The 17,043-nt window shown below is 50.4% G+C and overlaps 1 protein-coding gene across 4 annotated transcripts in view; it reads left to right on the plus strand.

Moving 5' to 3' along the window:
* The window catches only part of FYCO1 (FYVE and coiled-coil domain autophagy adaptor 1), an 85,835-nt gene that overhangs the window by 26,165 nt on the left and 42,627 nt on the right, over positions 1 to 17,043 (plus strand). For all 4 annotated transcript variants that reach the window (XM_033413202.2, XM_033413203.2, XM_033413205.2 and 1 more), the window contains 8 exons: positions 1,979 to 2,122; positions 5,511 to 5,601; positions 6,550 to 8,925; positions 9,980 to 10,072; positions 10,774 to 10,892; positions 13,352 to 13,519; positions 15,478 to 15,627; positions 16,395 to 16,606. In XM_033413202.2, coding sequence (XP_033269093.1) covers positions 1,979 to 2,122; positions 5,511 to 5,601; positions 6,550 to 8,925; positions 9,980 to 10,072; positions 10,774 to 10,892; positions 13,352 to 13,519; positions 15,478 to 15,627; positions 16,395 to 16,606 — 3,353 coding nt within the window. The remainder of the gene's footprint in view (positions 1 to 1,978; positions 2,123 to 5,510; positions 5,602 to 6,549; positions 8,926 to 9,979; positions 10,073 to 10,773; positions 10,893 to 13,351; positions 13,520 to 15,477; positions 15,628 to 16,394; positions 16,607 to 17,043) is intronic.

Consider the following 17,043-nt stretch of genomic DNA (forward strand, 5'->3'; position numbering starts at 1 on the left):
CGTGCTTTGCAGTGTCCCTAGAGGGGTGGGATAGGGAGGATGGGAGGGAGGCTCAAGAGAAAGGGGATATGAGGACATGTATATGCACGTGGAAGATTCGCTTTGTTGTGCAACAGAAACTAACAGTATTGTGAAGCAATTATACTCCAATAAAGATCTATTTTAAAAAAAGTATATGAGAACATGATTTGATAAAGGATAGGATTATGTATATTTTTCTTTTTAAATTATTGTTTTTGCAGTGAACAATTCTTCAGCACTTTTCAGCATGTATTAAAGTGTATAACATCTCTGAAACAAGTTCAGAAGACCTCAAATAAATGTGATAAACTAAACAATAATAATGACAGCCACAGCAGCAGTGCCTGTCTGTGTCACACCCTGGCACAAGCAGGGACCTCCCCCTGTCATCCTCCTCTCCCCTTCCCTACCACAGTCCTTGGCGCACATTGGGCAGGTAGCACTGAGCTTTCACAGGTGAGGAAAGTGAGGCTCAGAGAGGCCAAATGCCTTTCTCTGGGCCCCACTGATGCTGAGGCAGAAAGCAGGAGCTTGGGTCTAGGTCTCTGAACTCCTAATGCCAGGTAGTTTCCTCTGGTGGATGGCAGGTCCTTGGTGCTGGCACTAATGGGCAGACCCCACTGGTCACCCTGGACCAGTGGGTTGCAGCCTTGGCCTCTCATCAGAATCACCTGTGGGGTTTTTAACACCAACGAGCCTGGGGTCTCATCTGAGACACTGAGTCAGCACCCGCCCCATGGGTCTGGGCTACCTGGGGATTGTGATGAGTGACCAGATTGGGAGCCTTTGTGCCCCTAGTGCTGAAGCCTCAGCAGGAGGGGAAGGAGGAGGGAGAGGTGGGGTTGAGCGTGTAAGGCGGGGAGAGGGTGTCAGATTAGGAGCCGCAGATCAGCTGCCAGTCAGCTGAACCTCTTTGGCTCGCCCGGCATCCCTTTTCCAGCTCTGCCTCCCCTCTACCTCTGGAGTGTTCTTCCAGTTAATTAAAAGAAATACTTCTGAATTAAAGGAAGACCATTGGGGGGGAATATTTTGTTTCATTTTGTCACTTTTAAGATTGATTTGCATAAATGTGTATTGCTCTTGCATGTGCCAGGCTTTGTGAATGCATGTGAGTTGAGAACCTTTGCACATTTGATTTGAAGGTTATTTTGTTGTGATGTTTGGTGAAAACTGTCATAAACAGCTTGACTCCCAGTGTATCCCAGTTCAGCCGAGTAGTTCATTAAACTCATCAGTGTTGTCTTTTTAATTCTTATTGCTTCACGTGAAGTGAAACAACTACCACTTCCAAATGGAGATGTTTTGTTCCTTGGCTTTTATGTTGGTGTCTGGACAGAAATTAGCAGTGAGTTCAGTGTCCTGTATTGAGTTCTCTGGAGGGGATAGAAGACAAGATTTTCTTTGAAAAAAGAAGTGTTCTGGGGCTTCCCTGGTGGCACAGTGGTTGAGAGTCCGCCTGCCGATGCAGGGGACACAGGTTCGTGCCCCGGACTGGGAAGATCCCACGTGCCGCGGAGCGGCTAGGCCCGTGAGCCATGACCGCTGAGCCTGCGCGTCCGGAGCCTGTGCTCCGCAACGGGAGAGGCCACAGCAGTGAGAGGCCCGCGTACCGCAAAAAAAAAAAAAAAAAGTATTCTTTCCCCTACAACTGCCTTTTCTTGGACAGTAATTCAGATTTAAGGTTTCTCGCATTCATTTGGAAATAGGTATGATATAAATAATAAACAAATAAGCATATAATTCATTTCAGTAATTTCCCTGAAGAAGAGCAAACTTATTTGAGGGTTATGTGCTCCTACAGTGAAAATTAAATTGGGGTGTATGTGTATGTGTCTGTCTTTAATTAATTTAGTTATCTGAGTTGGAATTTGATGAGGCAGAGCCTTACTGGGAGGACTGATTTCTTGCCTTTCTTTATGTACTCCTGCACTTGACCCCTTTTTGTGTTTCCCTGCAGTGACTGGTACTACGCAAGGAGCCCCTTTCTGAAGCCAAAGCTGAGCTCTGACATCGTGGGCCAACTCTACGAGCTGACCGACATCCAGTTTGACCTGGCATCGAGGGGCTATGACCTGGATGCTGCCTGGCCGACGTTTGCCAGGTACCTTGAAGAATTAATTGCTTGGTTGAAAAGAGCGGAAAGAGGTGTTTGAAGTTTTGAAGCTTGCCACCAGTCTACTCAAAGCAGTTTTGCTCATGCAGTAAATTACCTGTAGCTTTGCAACTCTTATCCTTGCTAATTTTACAGACTTGGTTGAATCGTGACTAGCGATAGCATCTGGAGGCTCCAACCTTAAACTAACCTAACTGGCCAGGTGGCATGAGTCAGTGGAGACGCATATGTGAAACCCAAGGTTTTCAGATGTGTTAAGGGGCTTGGTGTGGGAGCAAGCGGGGAGCAAGTGGGCTTTTCCCCAGTATGTTCTCATAGATACAGTTATCGTGGAGGCCAGTAAGAGAGGGAGCAGTACCAGTACTCACACACTGTCTAACTGCATCCTCACAACTGTTCCAGGAGCAAGGTGCTGAGGAAACAGGCTCAGAGAGTGGAGGGACTTGCCTAGATTCACATAGCTGGCAGGCAGCAGGGCCAGGGTACTAGACTTGAGTTAAACTCAAGTCCAGCATTCTTTGTTTTGTTTTGCTTTCTGTTAATAAGGTGGTGTTTTGTTTTGGTTTTTTTCCAATTTTTGTATTTCTTATTAGGGACTTCTTTCTATGGAGGAAAAAATACTGACTATAATGGAACCCATTTGCCAACCACCAGGATTTAAGAGCTAACCTTTTTGCCATATTTACTTCGTGTCATTTTTAGAACTGTTCAATTTTAAAATCATTTCAGACTTACAGAAAAGTTGTAAAAATAGTACACGGTACTCATTCATTTTGATTCCCCAGTTATCAGTATTTTACTACAAACGTTTTAATCATTCTTTCTCTCTCTCTCTCTTTGTTTTTTTTTCCGGCCGTGCCACGTGGCATGTGGGATCTTAGTTCCCCCACCAGGGATTGAACCTGCGCCTCCTGCAGTGGAAGCGTGGAGTCTTAACCACTGGACCGCCAGGGAATTTCTTATCGTTCTTTATCTTTATGTAAACATGTTGGTTTATTTCCTGCATCATTTGAGTATAAGTTACAGACCTGATTCCCCTTTACTCCTAAGTACTTCATCGTGTATTTCCTAAAATCAGGGACATCCTTTCCTAAAGTCAGGGATATCTATATAACCTCAGTTCAATTGTTAAAATCACAGAACATTGATACAATACTGCTGTCTAATCTACAGACTGTGTTCAAATTTTAAGAATTACACCAGACATGTCTTTTATAATCCAGGATCACATGTCAGTGAATTGTTGGGTCTTCCTAGTCCTTGTTCATTTGGAACAGTTTCTCCTCTTTGCACAGACATTTTTGAAAAGTACAGGCCAGTTATTTTGTAAAATATTCCTTAATTTGAGTTTGTCTAGTGTTTTCTCATTATTGGATTCAGATTAAGCATTTTTGGCAGAAATACCCGAGGTGTTGTGTCCTCAGCACATTGTACCCAGAGACACAGGATGTTGGTTTGTTTCATTACTTGCAAGGTTAACCATGATCATTTGGTTAAGGTGGTGTTAGCCAGGTTTCTCCTAAAGTTACTGTTTCTCTGTTTGTAATTAATATGTATCTTATGGGAAGACATTTTGAAACTAGGTTTTTTGTTGTTTTTTTTTTTTGCGGGTACGCGGGCCTCTCACTGTTGCGGCCTCTCCCGTTGCGGAGCACAGGCTCCGGACACGCAGGCTCAGCGGCCATGGCTCACGTGCCCAGCCGCTCCACGGCATGTGGGATCTTCCCGGACCGGGGCACGAACCCGTGTCCCCTGCATCGGCAGGCGGACTCTCAACCACTGCGCCACCAGGGAAGCCTGAGACTAGGTTTATCCTGTTTCTTTTAAATCTCCCTCCTGTTAGTTTTAGCATCTGGTAAATCTTTCCTGAATCAGTTACTATCATGGTTACCAGAGTGATTTTCTGACTCCATCGTTCCTTCTACACTAATAGTTGGCATTCTATTGTAAGGAAGATCTTTTCCTTCTTCCCCATCTATTTATTCATTTATAGCAGTATTGACTCGTGGATTCTTATTTTTTTCAATAGGTTATATTCTGTCACTGTAATTATTTTAAACCTTAAGGTGCCTTATATTTGGCCAAAGTCCCTTCAAGCTGGTTCTTGTGGGATTTTTTTGTTATGTCTGATACCCTTTTTTTTAAAGAAATAAAATATTATAGATCCCAATAAAGCCCCACCCCACGGCCATCCTTTCTCATTTTCTCCCTTTCTAGAAGTAATTACAACCCTGTAGTTAATGCATGTCATTCCCAAATATTTTTGTGTTTCACTACATGTGCCTGTAAATATTACGTATGAATAGTTGTATTTTATATATATATTTTTAATTTGCTACATTGATTGAATCATGAGATGGCGATACTTTTGCAGGTTGCTTTTTTCATTCCACATTGTTTTTGAGATTTTTATCTGTGTTTGTACAGGGAGTTCTATAGATGTGGAGTAGGGCTGGCAAACCACGGCCCACAGGGCCATGTGTAACACACCTTCATTTACCTATTGTCTATGGCTGCTTTCATGCTACAGTGGCAGAGTTGAATTGTGACAGAGCCCGTAAGTCTTGCCAACTGAAAATATTCACTATCTGGCCCTTACAAAAAAAGATTGCCAACCTGTGGCATAGAGTATTCCATTGTGTGAGTAAACAGTTTATCTGTTTCTCTAGTGATGTGGAGTTAGAAAGGTTCTGCTTTTTCCACCATGACGGTGCTGCCAGGAGCATCCCCACACATCACCTTATGCACATATGTGACTGTCTTTCAGGTAGATACTGAGAAGTGCAGTTGTTGGGTTGTGGAGACTAACAAGGTTTAAAATGCAATAATTGCAGATTAAGGAGAAGATTCTGGTCATTAAGTAAAAGTGTGTTTCGTTTGCAATGACTAGCGCCATCAAATAGAACTTTCTGCAGTGAGGGAAATGTCGTGTGTGAACCAGAAGAGGTCTTCCAGCCACATTACTCGTGTAACATAACGTAAAGCAGTGACCTCAAGGCCTGAAGCACAGCGTGACCTTTATTTACCAGATTGACTGTTGTTGGTTCCTCCCTGGTAGACAAGTTATGGCTGGCATCGAAGGTTCTAGGAAAACTTAAACTAAAAACTGGGAAATACTATGTTCACTTCATTCCTTTTTGGCAGTGAGAGCAAAGCCATCATGCTTAGACTTCAACAGCGGGGTCCAGCTGCTACGACCAACCTGAATGTGTGCTTTGGTGGAAATTGTTGGATTTTGCCTTCTTACTGAACCTGGGAGGGCACTGCCGCTACCACCACCTGGTTGCCTAGTGACAACCAAGGCCTCCCCGAGTGTGTGTGTATGTGTGTGTGTTCCCTGCTCTGATGCAAGCATGTCTGTTTTGTGGCCCCGCAGGAGGACCCTGGGCACTGGCTCTTCTGCTTACCTATGGAGACCCCCCAGCCGAAGTTCCAGCATGAGCAGTTTGGTGAGCAGCTACCTGCAGGTAATGCCAAGAAGGCTGGGGACTCCCTCTCTGTCATGTCAACCAGGGCATGTTCTTGCCCCTCCCAGCTCAGGGGGATGTTCTCAGATGCCTGGTGTTCCAACCCGAGCGATATAACCCCTCAGTCCTACCCACTGTTTCCTCGAGTCCAGGTTTTTATAACCAAAAGGAATTTAGGCCTTTTAAAAACTAAATTCTTTTAAAAGCTTTTTAAAGTGTTTCAGAAGAAGTGGTTTGGCACTGTGATTAAAAGTGGCAAGGTCAAATCCTGACTGTCACTCGCCCCCTGTGTGACCCTGGGAAGGTGACTTACCCTGTCGAAACTTGAGCTCTCTCATCTGTACAATCTCATACCAGCCTGTAAGGTGGTTGTAGGGAGTAAATGAGGGCACACACGCACAGTGCTTAAGGACTTGGCACAGGCTAGCGCTCAGTAAACGTTAGTGCGTCAGGTCAGTTTCATTAATTTTGTTAGAAATGTGAATGTATTGTATAGTTTAATGGGAAAGAACACTGAAATTAATCAGCAAAGCAAAATAAGACTAATCAGTATAAGTAGCATTTTTACCCTATTTTGTGATTTAATTGCAACAGGAATTGTGGGTAGGGTGCAATGGGGAAGCAGTAGTTTACATATAACATCATTTCTCTAAGAGCCAGCATCCATTATGTTACCAAAGCTACAGGAGGCTGAATGGGAAACGCAAGTTCTGGGTCTCAGTGGAGCTCACACATGTGGCGTTGCATCATATTTTAGGATGTGCTACTGACCTCCTCTGGCATATGCTTTGAGCAAAGGGGTCCCAGTCCTTTGAATAGCTCGATAGACTAAGCTTAGGTCATGTAATTGCTGTATTTTTACTTCTGTTCTCATTAACTTCTAAAGTTTTGCCAAGCAGCAATGTAGCTTCATACCCAAGCCACTTGTTTTTCGTGTTTCCTCCCCAGACTCAGGAGATGACCTCCCACCTTGACCTGAGCAACCCCTTAAACCATGAGGCACTGGAGGGCTTTGACGAGTTGCGGCTAGAGCTGGACCAGTTGGAGGTGCGGGAGAAGCAGCTGAAGGAGCAGATGCAGCAGCGGGAAAGAGAGAACCAGGAGCTGAGGGCAGCCGTCAGCCTGCATGGAGAGCAGCTGCAGGCAGAGAGAGAGAGGGGCCGCGCCGCCGCCGAGGACAACCTTCGCCTCGCCGGTGTGGTGGCCGCGCTCCAGGAGCAGTGGGAAGTCACCCAGGCCACACAGAACACTGTGAAGGAGCTGCAGACGTGCCTGCAGGCCCTGGAGCTGGGGGCCTCGGAGAAGGAGGAGGATTACCTCTCAGCCCTGCGGCGGCTGGAGTCCCTACTGCAGCCCCTGGCTCGGGAGCTCGAGGCCACACGTGACTCCCTGGGCAGGAAGGACCAGTGCTCAGCTGATGTCCCAGACCAGCTGAGTGCAGCCGAGCAGAAGGCTGACATGGCACTGGACGCAAAGGGGCAACAAAAGCGCATCCCCAGTGACTCGCCCCTGGAGACTCAGGAGCTGGGGGAGAAGCTCCTGGAAAGGGAGAGCACCCAGCTGGAGCAGCTGGCCAAAGAGCTGCAGCTGAAGGAGGAGGCCCGGGCCAGCCTGGAGCGCCTGGTGGAGGAGATGGCCCCGCTCCGGGAAGAGCTGTCCAGGAAGGGGCAGGAGGCAGCCCAGCTCCAGCGTCAGCTGCACGAGTCGTTGGCCCACTTGAGCTCCCTGGAGGAAGAGCTCGCGGAGGGGAGGCGAGAGGAGCAGCGGCGGCAGGAGGAAAAGGGGCTGCTGGAGCAGGAGGCCAGGTCCCTGACGCGGCAGCTGCAGCTCCTGGAGACCCAGCTGGCCCAGGTGAGCCAGCATGTGAGTGACCTGGAGGAGCAGAAGAAGCAGCTCATCCAGGACAAAGACCGCCTCAGCCAGAGGGTGGGGACGCTGGAGCGACTTGCTGCGCAGTCAGGCCCAGATCTGCCTGTGGCGGCTGCGGAGCACGAGGCTCTGAGCCCCACCCTGCAGCAGGCCTGTGAGAAGCTGGAGGAGGAACAGAGGGGCCTGTGGGAGGGACAGGTGGACGATCCCAAGATGCAAGGGGCCGGCCAGGAGAAGAAGCTCCAGCAGGCCAACAGGGAGCTGGAGAAGGAGCTGCAGAATGTGGTGGAGCGCAACCAGCTGTTGGAGGATAAGCTTCAGGCCCTGCAGGCTGACTATCAAGCGCTGCAGCAGCGGGAGGCGGCCATCCAGGGCTCCCTGGCCTCCCTGCAGTCAGAGCAGGCCAGCATCCGGCACATGGGAGACCAGATGGAGGCAAGCCTCCTGGCTGTGAAGAAGGCCAAGGAGACCATGAGGGCCCATGTGGCTGAGAAGGAGGCTGCCCTGCAAAGCAAGGAGGCTGAATGCCAACAGCTGTGGGAGCAGGTGGAGCAGTGCCGGCAGCTAGCGGAGGCCCGGGCTGGGGAGGTCAGGGCGCTTGAGGACCGGTGCCGCCAGCAGACCCAGCTGATCGAGACCCTCACAGCAGACAAAAGCCAACAGGGGTTCAGCCCACCTCAAGACCACGCATCCCAGGAGCTAGCAGCCCAGCTGGCCCTGTCTCAGGCACAGCTGGAGAGCCATCTAGGGGAGGCCCAGAGACTGCAGGCTGGGGTGCTGGACCTCCAGGCCAAGCTGCAGGCAGCCCTGGGTGACCGGGAGAAGGTGCAGAGCCAGCTGAGCGTGGCCGAGGCCGCTCTGAGGGAGCACAAGGCCCTCGTGCAGCAACTGAAGGAGCAGAACAAAGCCCTCACCAGGGCCCACGTTCAGGAGCTGGTGCAGTGCTCGGAGCGTGAAGGGGCGCTGCAGGAGGAGAGGGCCGGAGAGGCCCAGCGGAGGGAGGAGCTCCAAGTAGTGTGGGAGGAGCTGTCCCAGGCAACAGGCAGCTCCGAGGAGGCGCAGCTGGAACCTGCTGAGCTGCAGGAGCAGCCGCACCGGGCCAACACGGATATGGCCGAGCTCGGCATCCAGGTCTGCGCGCTGACCGCGGAGAAAGAGCCGCTGGAGGGGGCGCTGGCCCGCGCCATGCAGGAGCTCCAGGATGCCAAAGAGGCAGCGTCCAAGGAGCGGGAGGGCCTGGAACACCAAGTGGCAGGGCTGCAGCGAGAGAAGGAGAGCTTGCAGGGGAAGCTGAAGGCAGCTGAGGAGGCAGCTGGCTCACTGCCTGGCCTGCAGTCCCAGCTGGCCCAGGCCGAGCAGCAGGCCCAGAGCATCCGGGAGACTGCACGCCAGGAGCTCGACACCCTCAAGTTCCAGCTGAGCACCGAGATCATGGACTACCAGAGCAGACTTAAGGTAACCCTCACCTTGACCGTCTGAGCTGCACTTGTCTCCTGCAGCAGGGCCTGGTGGGTCCGTGAGTGGTTGGGATGCACCTTGGGCCAGGTGGCACATGAGGGCCCAAGAGTGTCCTGGGGGCCCAGGCCAACATGGCCTCATCCTGGTGTCATAGCTCACAGCATCCTTCTCCCTGCAGGAACATGTTAGGGACACAGCATTGGAGAGGGATGCCTTAACCCAGACGTCCAAATTTAAGGCCATTACAGACAAGTTTGGCCCACACAGAATTTTTTTTAACTTAGTAGCCAACATTTCAAGAGCAGGGTGTTTATAGATGCAGTTTTTGGACTTCTTTTGAAATCTTGGGAGTTCCTAAAGCCTGTGCTCTCATTCCTACGTGGCAGCAGTCAGCAGGAGCTGGGTGGGGACTGCCCACTTTAAGGAAGCGTGCATCCTCTGCTATTTTCCTTGTACTCGTTTATGTACTTGTTCAGCCCCTTTTGGCATGTGAGTTCCTGACTGCCTCGAGTCCTGTCCCTGGATTCTCTGTCCCTTCAGGTGCCTCCTGATAGCAGAGCAGTTGTAGGAAACCAACTCAATTCATTTTCACAGAGCCCTTGGGATAGACAAGCTTATGAGAACAGCGTTTACCATGTGTCTTGAACTGCAGAGAGAGTTAAGAGTGAGGACACAGGCAGACATCTACGGGGCTTTGGCTTCTGATGTATCTGTTTGCTTCTGGGTCTGTGTACTCAGACCACTCCTGACCTCTCTCTTAGGCAACTATTGCGTTCCCACAGATGTGCCTCCCACCTTGTGTCACCCCACCCCTTGCAGTTCCATGTGGCTCATACTCCACCTTTCCTTGGCAGAAATGAAATTCTCAGTTTGGGGGCCAAGCTTAAGTCTCTTGGCTTGACGAGATTGTGTTACCAGGGAAGCCCAAAGTTTATTGAGTTTGGGAGAAAAAGAGAGAGGTAGCTTGTTTTTACCCATTTTGGGGGAGTGGGGCCGAGGGAGTCTCAGAACAAGGACCCCACTTTTCTGATCCCTTTCTCATCCTCTCCAGACCTCCAGTGAAGAATGCAGGAGCCTCAGGGGCCAGTTGGAGGAGCAAGGTCGGCAGCTACAGGCTGCCGAGGAGGCTGTGGGGAAGCTGAAGGTAAGCCTGGCCCCTGAGGCCCAGGGGAGGTGCTCCTGTGAGCCCTGAGCAGCGGCCGGCCCATCGTTCACCTGGTCATTCCACTCCCAGGTTGTGGGCCTGTCGAGGAAGGGGATGTGGCTTGGCTTTCATTGGACCATCAGAGAGGCCTCCCTGCAGGAGTTCCAGTGCCCTGGCTAAAGCTGCCGTCAGCTCACCTTTGTAGACAACCTGAGTCTGTGTCATGGCTCTTCCACTCCCTGAACACCTGGCTAGAGCTGTCAAGTGTGCTTTTCACCGCCCCTGTGTCTTATGGAAAGGAAATAAGTCATCCCCCTCTGCAGATGTTCTCCAAGTCAGTGTTTCTGACGTGAGCCAGAGCAGGGGTGAGACTGAAACCCGTTTTCATGGCAGTGACTTTTTTCAGTTACTCCTGTACCCTGCCACCCCACCTCTACCCCCACCCCAGAGATTCTGATACCTGCTGCCCCACCAGCCACCACAACAGGTTGCAGCTGATGCTTGAGGGACATAATTACAAATGGGAGTCTGTCATACTCCACACACATACTAGTTCATGGTTTCTTGAACTTAAAAACAGACAAAAGCCCCTCCTGTTAGAAGTGCGCCAGCCAGATGGGGTGGGGAACATGCCAGTCACTTGATGGCATCTTGCATGGGCTTCTGCAACCGAGCGTCTTCTCCCTGCTGTCCTGTGCCAGGCTTCCCAGGCCGATGCGGCGGAGAAGCTGAGCTGCACCGGCAAGCACCTTGCTGAGTGCCAGGCCGCCATGCTGAGAAAGGATGAGGAGGGGGCTGCCCTGCGCCAAGACTTGGACAGGTTAGTTACACGGTCCACCCACGCGGCCAGTGGGAGAGTCCTCAAGGGAGGGGGTGTTTGGTACAGTCATTTAGAAAGTCAACCACTCATATCAGGTTAAAGAAGCCCTTTTGCAAGAAAAGCCACAGACTCATAAAGTGCTTATGTCAGAAGCATGCCACGGAGAACCTTGGCAATCTGCCTGTCACAAGCCTATAGAAGGCTGCAGAGACCCTTTCTCTTAATCCATTATCTTATCTCTAGCAGGGCATATTTCAGTTCAGTAACTTCATGCTTTGGTAAAACTAAAATGAAGTAAAAGCTGGGAGATTATCATGGTACTACTAACAGCAAACATTTAAGTAATGCCTAAAATGTGGCAGGTACCGTTTTAAATACTTGGTATTTATTTGCCCATTTAATCCTCCCAACGGTCTTGTGAGGATGGTATTATTATTTATCCCATTTCATAGATGAGGAAAACAAGGCTCAGAGGAGTGAAGTCACTTGCCCAGGGTCACACAGTGTGTAAGTGGTGATGACAGGATTGGAACTCAGAACATTTGGCTCCAGAGTCTTTGTCTCAACAACTACCCTAAAAAATATATAGACAGATAGTTTAGTGTTTTGTTTTGTTTTATTTTAGGGTACTGGTGTGAGAGTATTGTGTGTGCATGTTTTCCCTGCGTGTGTTTTGACTTGAGTTCTTCATTTCCTCTCTGAAATGAGAGGCTGCGGGGTTAGGTGTGAGGTTCTCGCGAGCTCATCTGAGAGTGAGTGAGCGAGCCAGGGAGCAGGATCGGCTTGTCTTCCTGGAGACTCTCTGGTGCTGTGTCTGTGGAGAGCACATCGTGCTGTCGCCCTTTCATCATAATGGGTTTTTTTTGTTTGTTTGTTTGTTTTTGCGGTACGCGGGCCTCTCACTGTTGTGGCCTCTCCCGCCGCGGAGCACAGGCTCCGGACGCGCAGGCTCAGCGGCCATGGCTCACGGGCCCAGCCACTCCGCGGCATGTGGGATCTTCCCGGACTGGGGCACGAACCCATGTCCCCTGCATCGGCAGGCAGACTCTCAACTACTGCGCCACCAGGGAAGCTCCATCATAATTTTTTTTTAACCTTAAAGTATGGCCCTACCTGTGTCCAGCCCCGAGACCTCTTCATCTTCAGGCTTGGGGGCCACCCGGAGTTGTGAGCATCATCAGCCCACTGTCTGGTGATGGGGCCAAACTGGAGTATTACAGGAGTAATACAGGTAATACAGTAATACAGTGATACAGATCCAGGAGTATTACAACAGGGGATGCTGGGACCTGATCGCATGTGTGCTCCCAGCAAAAACAGACACACCAAATTCTCCCGGGGCTTTAACTTTTCCACCCATCTCCTACCATCTGCTTCTAGGCCTGGGCGCAGGCTCAATGGGAGATCCAGACCACGCTGGATGTTTAGTAACCTCAACGTACATTTCTTCTCATCTGACTCTTCTCAGCTGACTCCTTACAGAGTTTGAATCCTATAGGACTCTGGCTTCCCTTAGCCAGGTGGTGTTCATGTGACAATTTAAGTAGAACCTCCGAAGTTGGTGGCATTCTTTTTAATGCTATAACTCTGTGTGTGTGTGTGTGTGTGTGTGTGTACCCGAGATCATTTTGGAGGACAGTGTCTAGTAAACAACAACCTCTTGACAACTTTATACTGGACATGGAAAGGCTGGATTAGATACAGATTCATTAGTCTTGCACAGCCCTCTGTTTTAATGGAGCTGTTATGAATGCCTTGCTTTATAAGGCATCCTTGGAAAACCACTGCCTTAGGGGACAGGTGAGCTGAAAGAGAAGTGGGCAAGGGCGGGAAGACAGTGGTTCCGCCGGCCCCCCTGCTGCAGCTTGAGGCTCCGAAGCACCCAGAACAGGATTCCTTAGGCCTCAGGGTTGTGAGGTTGAACGCCTCGCAGTGTAGATTGAGTGCCTGCCGTGTGCCCCATGCCAAGCCCCACGTGTAGAGTCCCAAAGACACATGGAAGATAGACGCTTCTCTGTGTGGTCATCTCCAGGAAGCTACGCCTCTGTTCTTTCTCCCCTGGCTCCTTTTTCCTCTTGTGTGTACTGCCATCACCAGCCCATGTACTTAACCCGTTGGGCTCCTCTCAAAACCTCAGTCTCTGCCCAAGAACCAAGTGGTACAGAGTTTGACACACGTGGGGTGCTCCTAGTGACCTGAGCTCAGCCTCCTCTCCCAAATGTCCCTTGTATTTGTCGTGAGGGGTAGTGGTGTGTGAAGAGTTTTGGTGTGTGAGGGAAGTTTCGAAGGCTTAAGAGAGTGTACAGCCTGTGAGTGGGGCCATGCCAAGGGGCTCCCCCCATGAAGGGGAAAGCCTGGTAGGGCAGCAGGACCCCCCATTAGAGGCCTGGATTAGCCCAGAGGCACGGGGGAAGCTGGAAGTAGTGGGTAATGAGGAACACTTACTACTCCTCCACCAGGACCCAGAAGGAACTTGAAAAAGCCACGACAAAGATCCAGGAGTATTACAACAGACTCTGCCAGGAGGCGACAGACAGGGAAAAGAATAACCAGAAGATGCTTGCTGACCTGGATGACCTGAATAGAACCAAGAAGTTCCTGGAGGAGCGGCTGATAGAGCTGCTCAGGTGAGTATCAAACAAGGGGCCAGGGGCTGCCCCCAAGCTTGGCTTTTCTTTAAAGAAATGCAACTGTTCTTGAAAGGACTCTTTGAGGGAAATGGGCCCCTGTCTGCTTGTGTTCTGTTGTAAGCGCCCGCACACGTGAACAGGGTCTGCTCAGGCCCTTGGCAGCCTTGCACCTGGTCCGTGTTTTCTTACTGCTATGCTGTTTTCAAAATCTCCGTGTGCTCAGCCACAAGAGTGACAATCGAAGATGTTTAATATCCTCAGGGACTTCTCTATTCTCTTGTCCCTCTCTCGTGAGCCCTTTTCTCCTTCTCCTCCGTCCCACTCTCCCCAGCACCTGGGCCCCCAAACTCCAGTGCCTGCAGGTAGCAGACAGTGATGTAAATGTGTGAACTGGGCCAGGATGGGGCTCTGAGAAACAGGAGGACATGACCTGCTCTGCTCTTGCTGACTGTTGCCCCGCAGGCATCGAGTCCAGGGTTGCCAAGTCACCTTACTTCTTAAGAGAAGGTGGAAATCTGAATTTTTATGTGAAGTTGGCCTGACTTTTAAATATTGACAACTCATTCAAAAAGTTTTGAAAGGTTTTTGTTTGGAATTATTATTATTATTTTTTTTGGCTGCGCCTGGCTGCTTATGGGATCTTAGTTCCCCAACCAGGGATCAAACCCATGCCCCCTGCAGTGGAAACGCGGAGTCTTAACTACTGGACCTCCAGGAAAGTCCCGGAACTTTTCAAAAATACAAAAATAGGATAGCAAAATGCACTGCTGTGTACCTGTCACCCAGCTTCAACATTATTCAGCTCATGACCACTCTTGTATCATCCAAGAGTCCTACCCATTTCCCCCACCTCCTCAGATTATTTTGAAGCAAATCCCAGACATCCTGTCATTTCATCCACAAGTATTCTGATACGTACCTCTCCAACACAAGGACTCTATTTTAAACAACCACAGCATCATTACCGCGTTTGAAAATTAACTAATTCCCAATATCATCAAGTGTCTAGTCTAGTTTGAAATTTTTCTAATTGCTTTATAGGTTTTTCTAATTAGGATCTATATTAGATCTATACATTGCATGGTGATATGTTTCTTAGATCTCTCTTACTTAGTCATGGTTCCCCCACCATCTCGCTCTCTTTTTTTTTCCTTTGCAGTTTACTTTTAAAGAAAGCAGGCCATTCATCTGGTAGAGTTTCCCATAGCCTGGACTTTGCTGATTGCATGCCCATGGTGTCATTTAACATGTTCTTCCATCCTCTGTGTTTCCTATAGCCCCGAAAGTTAACAGCAGTTTTAAGGAAGGCTTTATACACATCTTCCCTGGTGCATCAGGCACATTCAGGTGCTGCCAGAGCCTCCTGAAAAGCCTGCCACTTTTTTCAGTGTGTTTGCTTCCTGTAGTGGCTGTGCTGTCTCTCTAAGGAGTGGAGGAGGTCAACATCCCATTGGATTTTCAGGCTGGAAAAGCTTGGCTCTCCTCCATTAATTGTTACTTAAACCATAAAAACATGAAGGATCCTGAGCACATTTAAGATTTGGGTTCTTGGGCTCACAGCACACAGACGGTCATGTAATCGTGGCAGCACGTGACAGCTTAAACTCCCATTGGCCACATGCACCGTCATTTAGACATCTGAGCAGCTGGTGGCCCTTGTCAGTGCCAGCAGGTCTTTGCAGTTGCCAGAGCCTTTTATGGACATCACAGACCCCCCTGTACCTTCACACAGTGTGGTGTCAGATGAGGACTTAACACGTTGGGAGGCTCCTGCTGAGTCTGGGACTGGTGTGGGGTGACAGAGGAGACCTAGACTGGGGGTTTATTTCCAAGGTAAAAGTGAATTCTCCTTGTGTTTTGGGAAATTCGGAAGCAGTCTTTTGAAATGAACCAGAGATAATTCTATTGTTTTCATGGATTCTTTCTTCTATTTTTCTAATGCGGCTTTTTCCCAGGGACAAGGATGCTCTCTGGCAGAAGTCAGACGCCCTGGAATTCCAACAGAAGCTCAGTGCTGAGGAGAGGTGGCTGGGGGACACGGAGGCGAACTACTGCTTTGACTGCAAGCGGGAGTTCAGCTGGATGGTGCGGCGGCACCACTGCAGGTCAGCAGGCGGCTTGCGGGCAGGGCCCAGCACTAGGGCAGACGCCTCTGAACGAGGACTCCGTGGCAGGCGTTGGCACCGCAGCCAACTGTCTAGGAAGAGCACGTTGCCTCTTAGTTTCGAGGGAACCAGTTGAGGAGGGTATGTTAGGCAGGGTCTCAGCAGGACACTCGGGGATCCCCAAAAGGGAAGAGAGTTTAATACAGGGGGTGTAGGCAGAGTTAAGGGGACCCACAGGGATGTAGAGCACCCAGAGACCCAACCTCTGGCCCTCTCTTGACCTGCAGGGGTCAGAGGGGAAATGAAACCCAGAGAGAGCAGGGGCTGAGGCTTCACCAGAGGAACACAGAGCAGAGACCCCCCCCCACACCCCCCAGGGCCCAAAGAAGGGCAGGCAGGAATGAATCTTGAGTTGGGGTGCGGACAGATGGAGAACGGTCAGCACAGGGGGATGGGGTCTGTGGTCTCTTAGAGCCCAGCCCCCGAGGCCTAGAATGCACACCTGCATCGTTGCGTTAGGGAAGGGGGCTCGGCCTGCCTCCCAGGACCCTAGGAAGTAAACGTGTCTCCCATCAGGCTTACCAAGATGGCTTTTTTGGAATCTTATGAGATAGGCCTTCAGGCCCCACTCTAGAGTGGGGGCAGAGCCAGGTCTGACGAGCCATGTGGCGTCCAGAGCCCAGAACAGAGCCCGGTTCCGGTCCCAAGCAGGTCACTCGAGACCTCTAGTGCAGCGTCCTCAGGGCCCATGCCTGTGTCGTCCCCAGGATATGCGGCCACATCTTCTGTTACTACTGCTGCAACAACTACGCTGTGAGCAAGCACAGCGGCAAGAAGGAGCGCTGCTGCCAGGCCTGCTTCCAGAAGCTGAGCGAGGGCGCCGAGTCCCCCGACAGCACCAGCTCGGGCACCAGCCAGGGAGAGCCCAGCCCCGCCCGGTCACCAGCCCAGGCCGCACCCCAGGCCACCGGAGGCCAAGGTCAGGCTCCGCCACTGCCCTCGGTGTTCTCCAGGTGCCACCCTCACCGCTACCCCACTGTGGCTGCTTAGCTGGAACATGTGTAGTTCAGTGTTTTCCAAACTTAGGCACTAAAAAGGTAGTACCACCAATCTGAGACTTTCTTTTTGATGTAATTAGGATTGAAGGAGAATTGAAAAGGGAATAACTTTCTCCTGATATGATTCAGTGTTATTTAACGTGGTGTCTCTTTACTTCTCAACTCACACCACCAGTGGACCCACAGCTTTGGAAAACGCTGTCTCCCAGGGCCCCAGCCCCATATCCAGCCCTCTCTTTCAGGGTAACCAAAGGCCAGGAGTTGAGTGTGGAAACGAGCACGTCCTTCCCTGTCTCGCTGTAGCTCACATTCTCTCTCGGCGGCCAAGAAGGATATATTCTCCTTCATGTCCTCTCAC

The sequence above is a fragment of the Orcinus orca genome, chromosome 10 (genome assembly GCF_937001465.1).
Source record: "Orcinus orca chromosome 10, mOrcOrc1.1, whole genome shotgun sequence".
NCBI lineage: Eukaryota > Metazoa > Chordata > Mammalia > Artiodactyla > Delphinidae > Orcinus > Orcinus orca.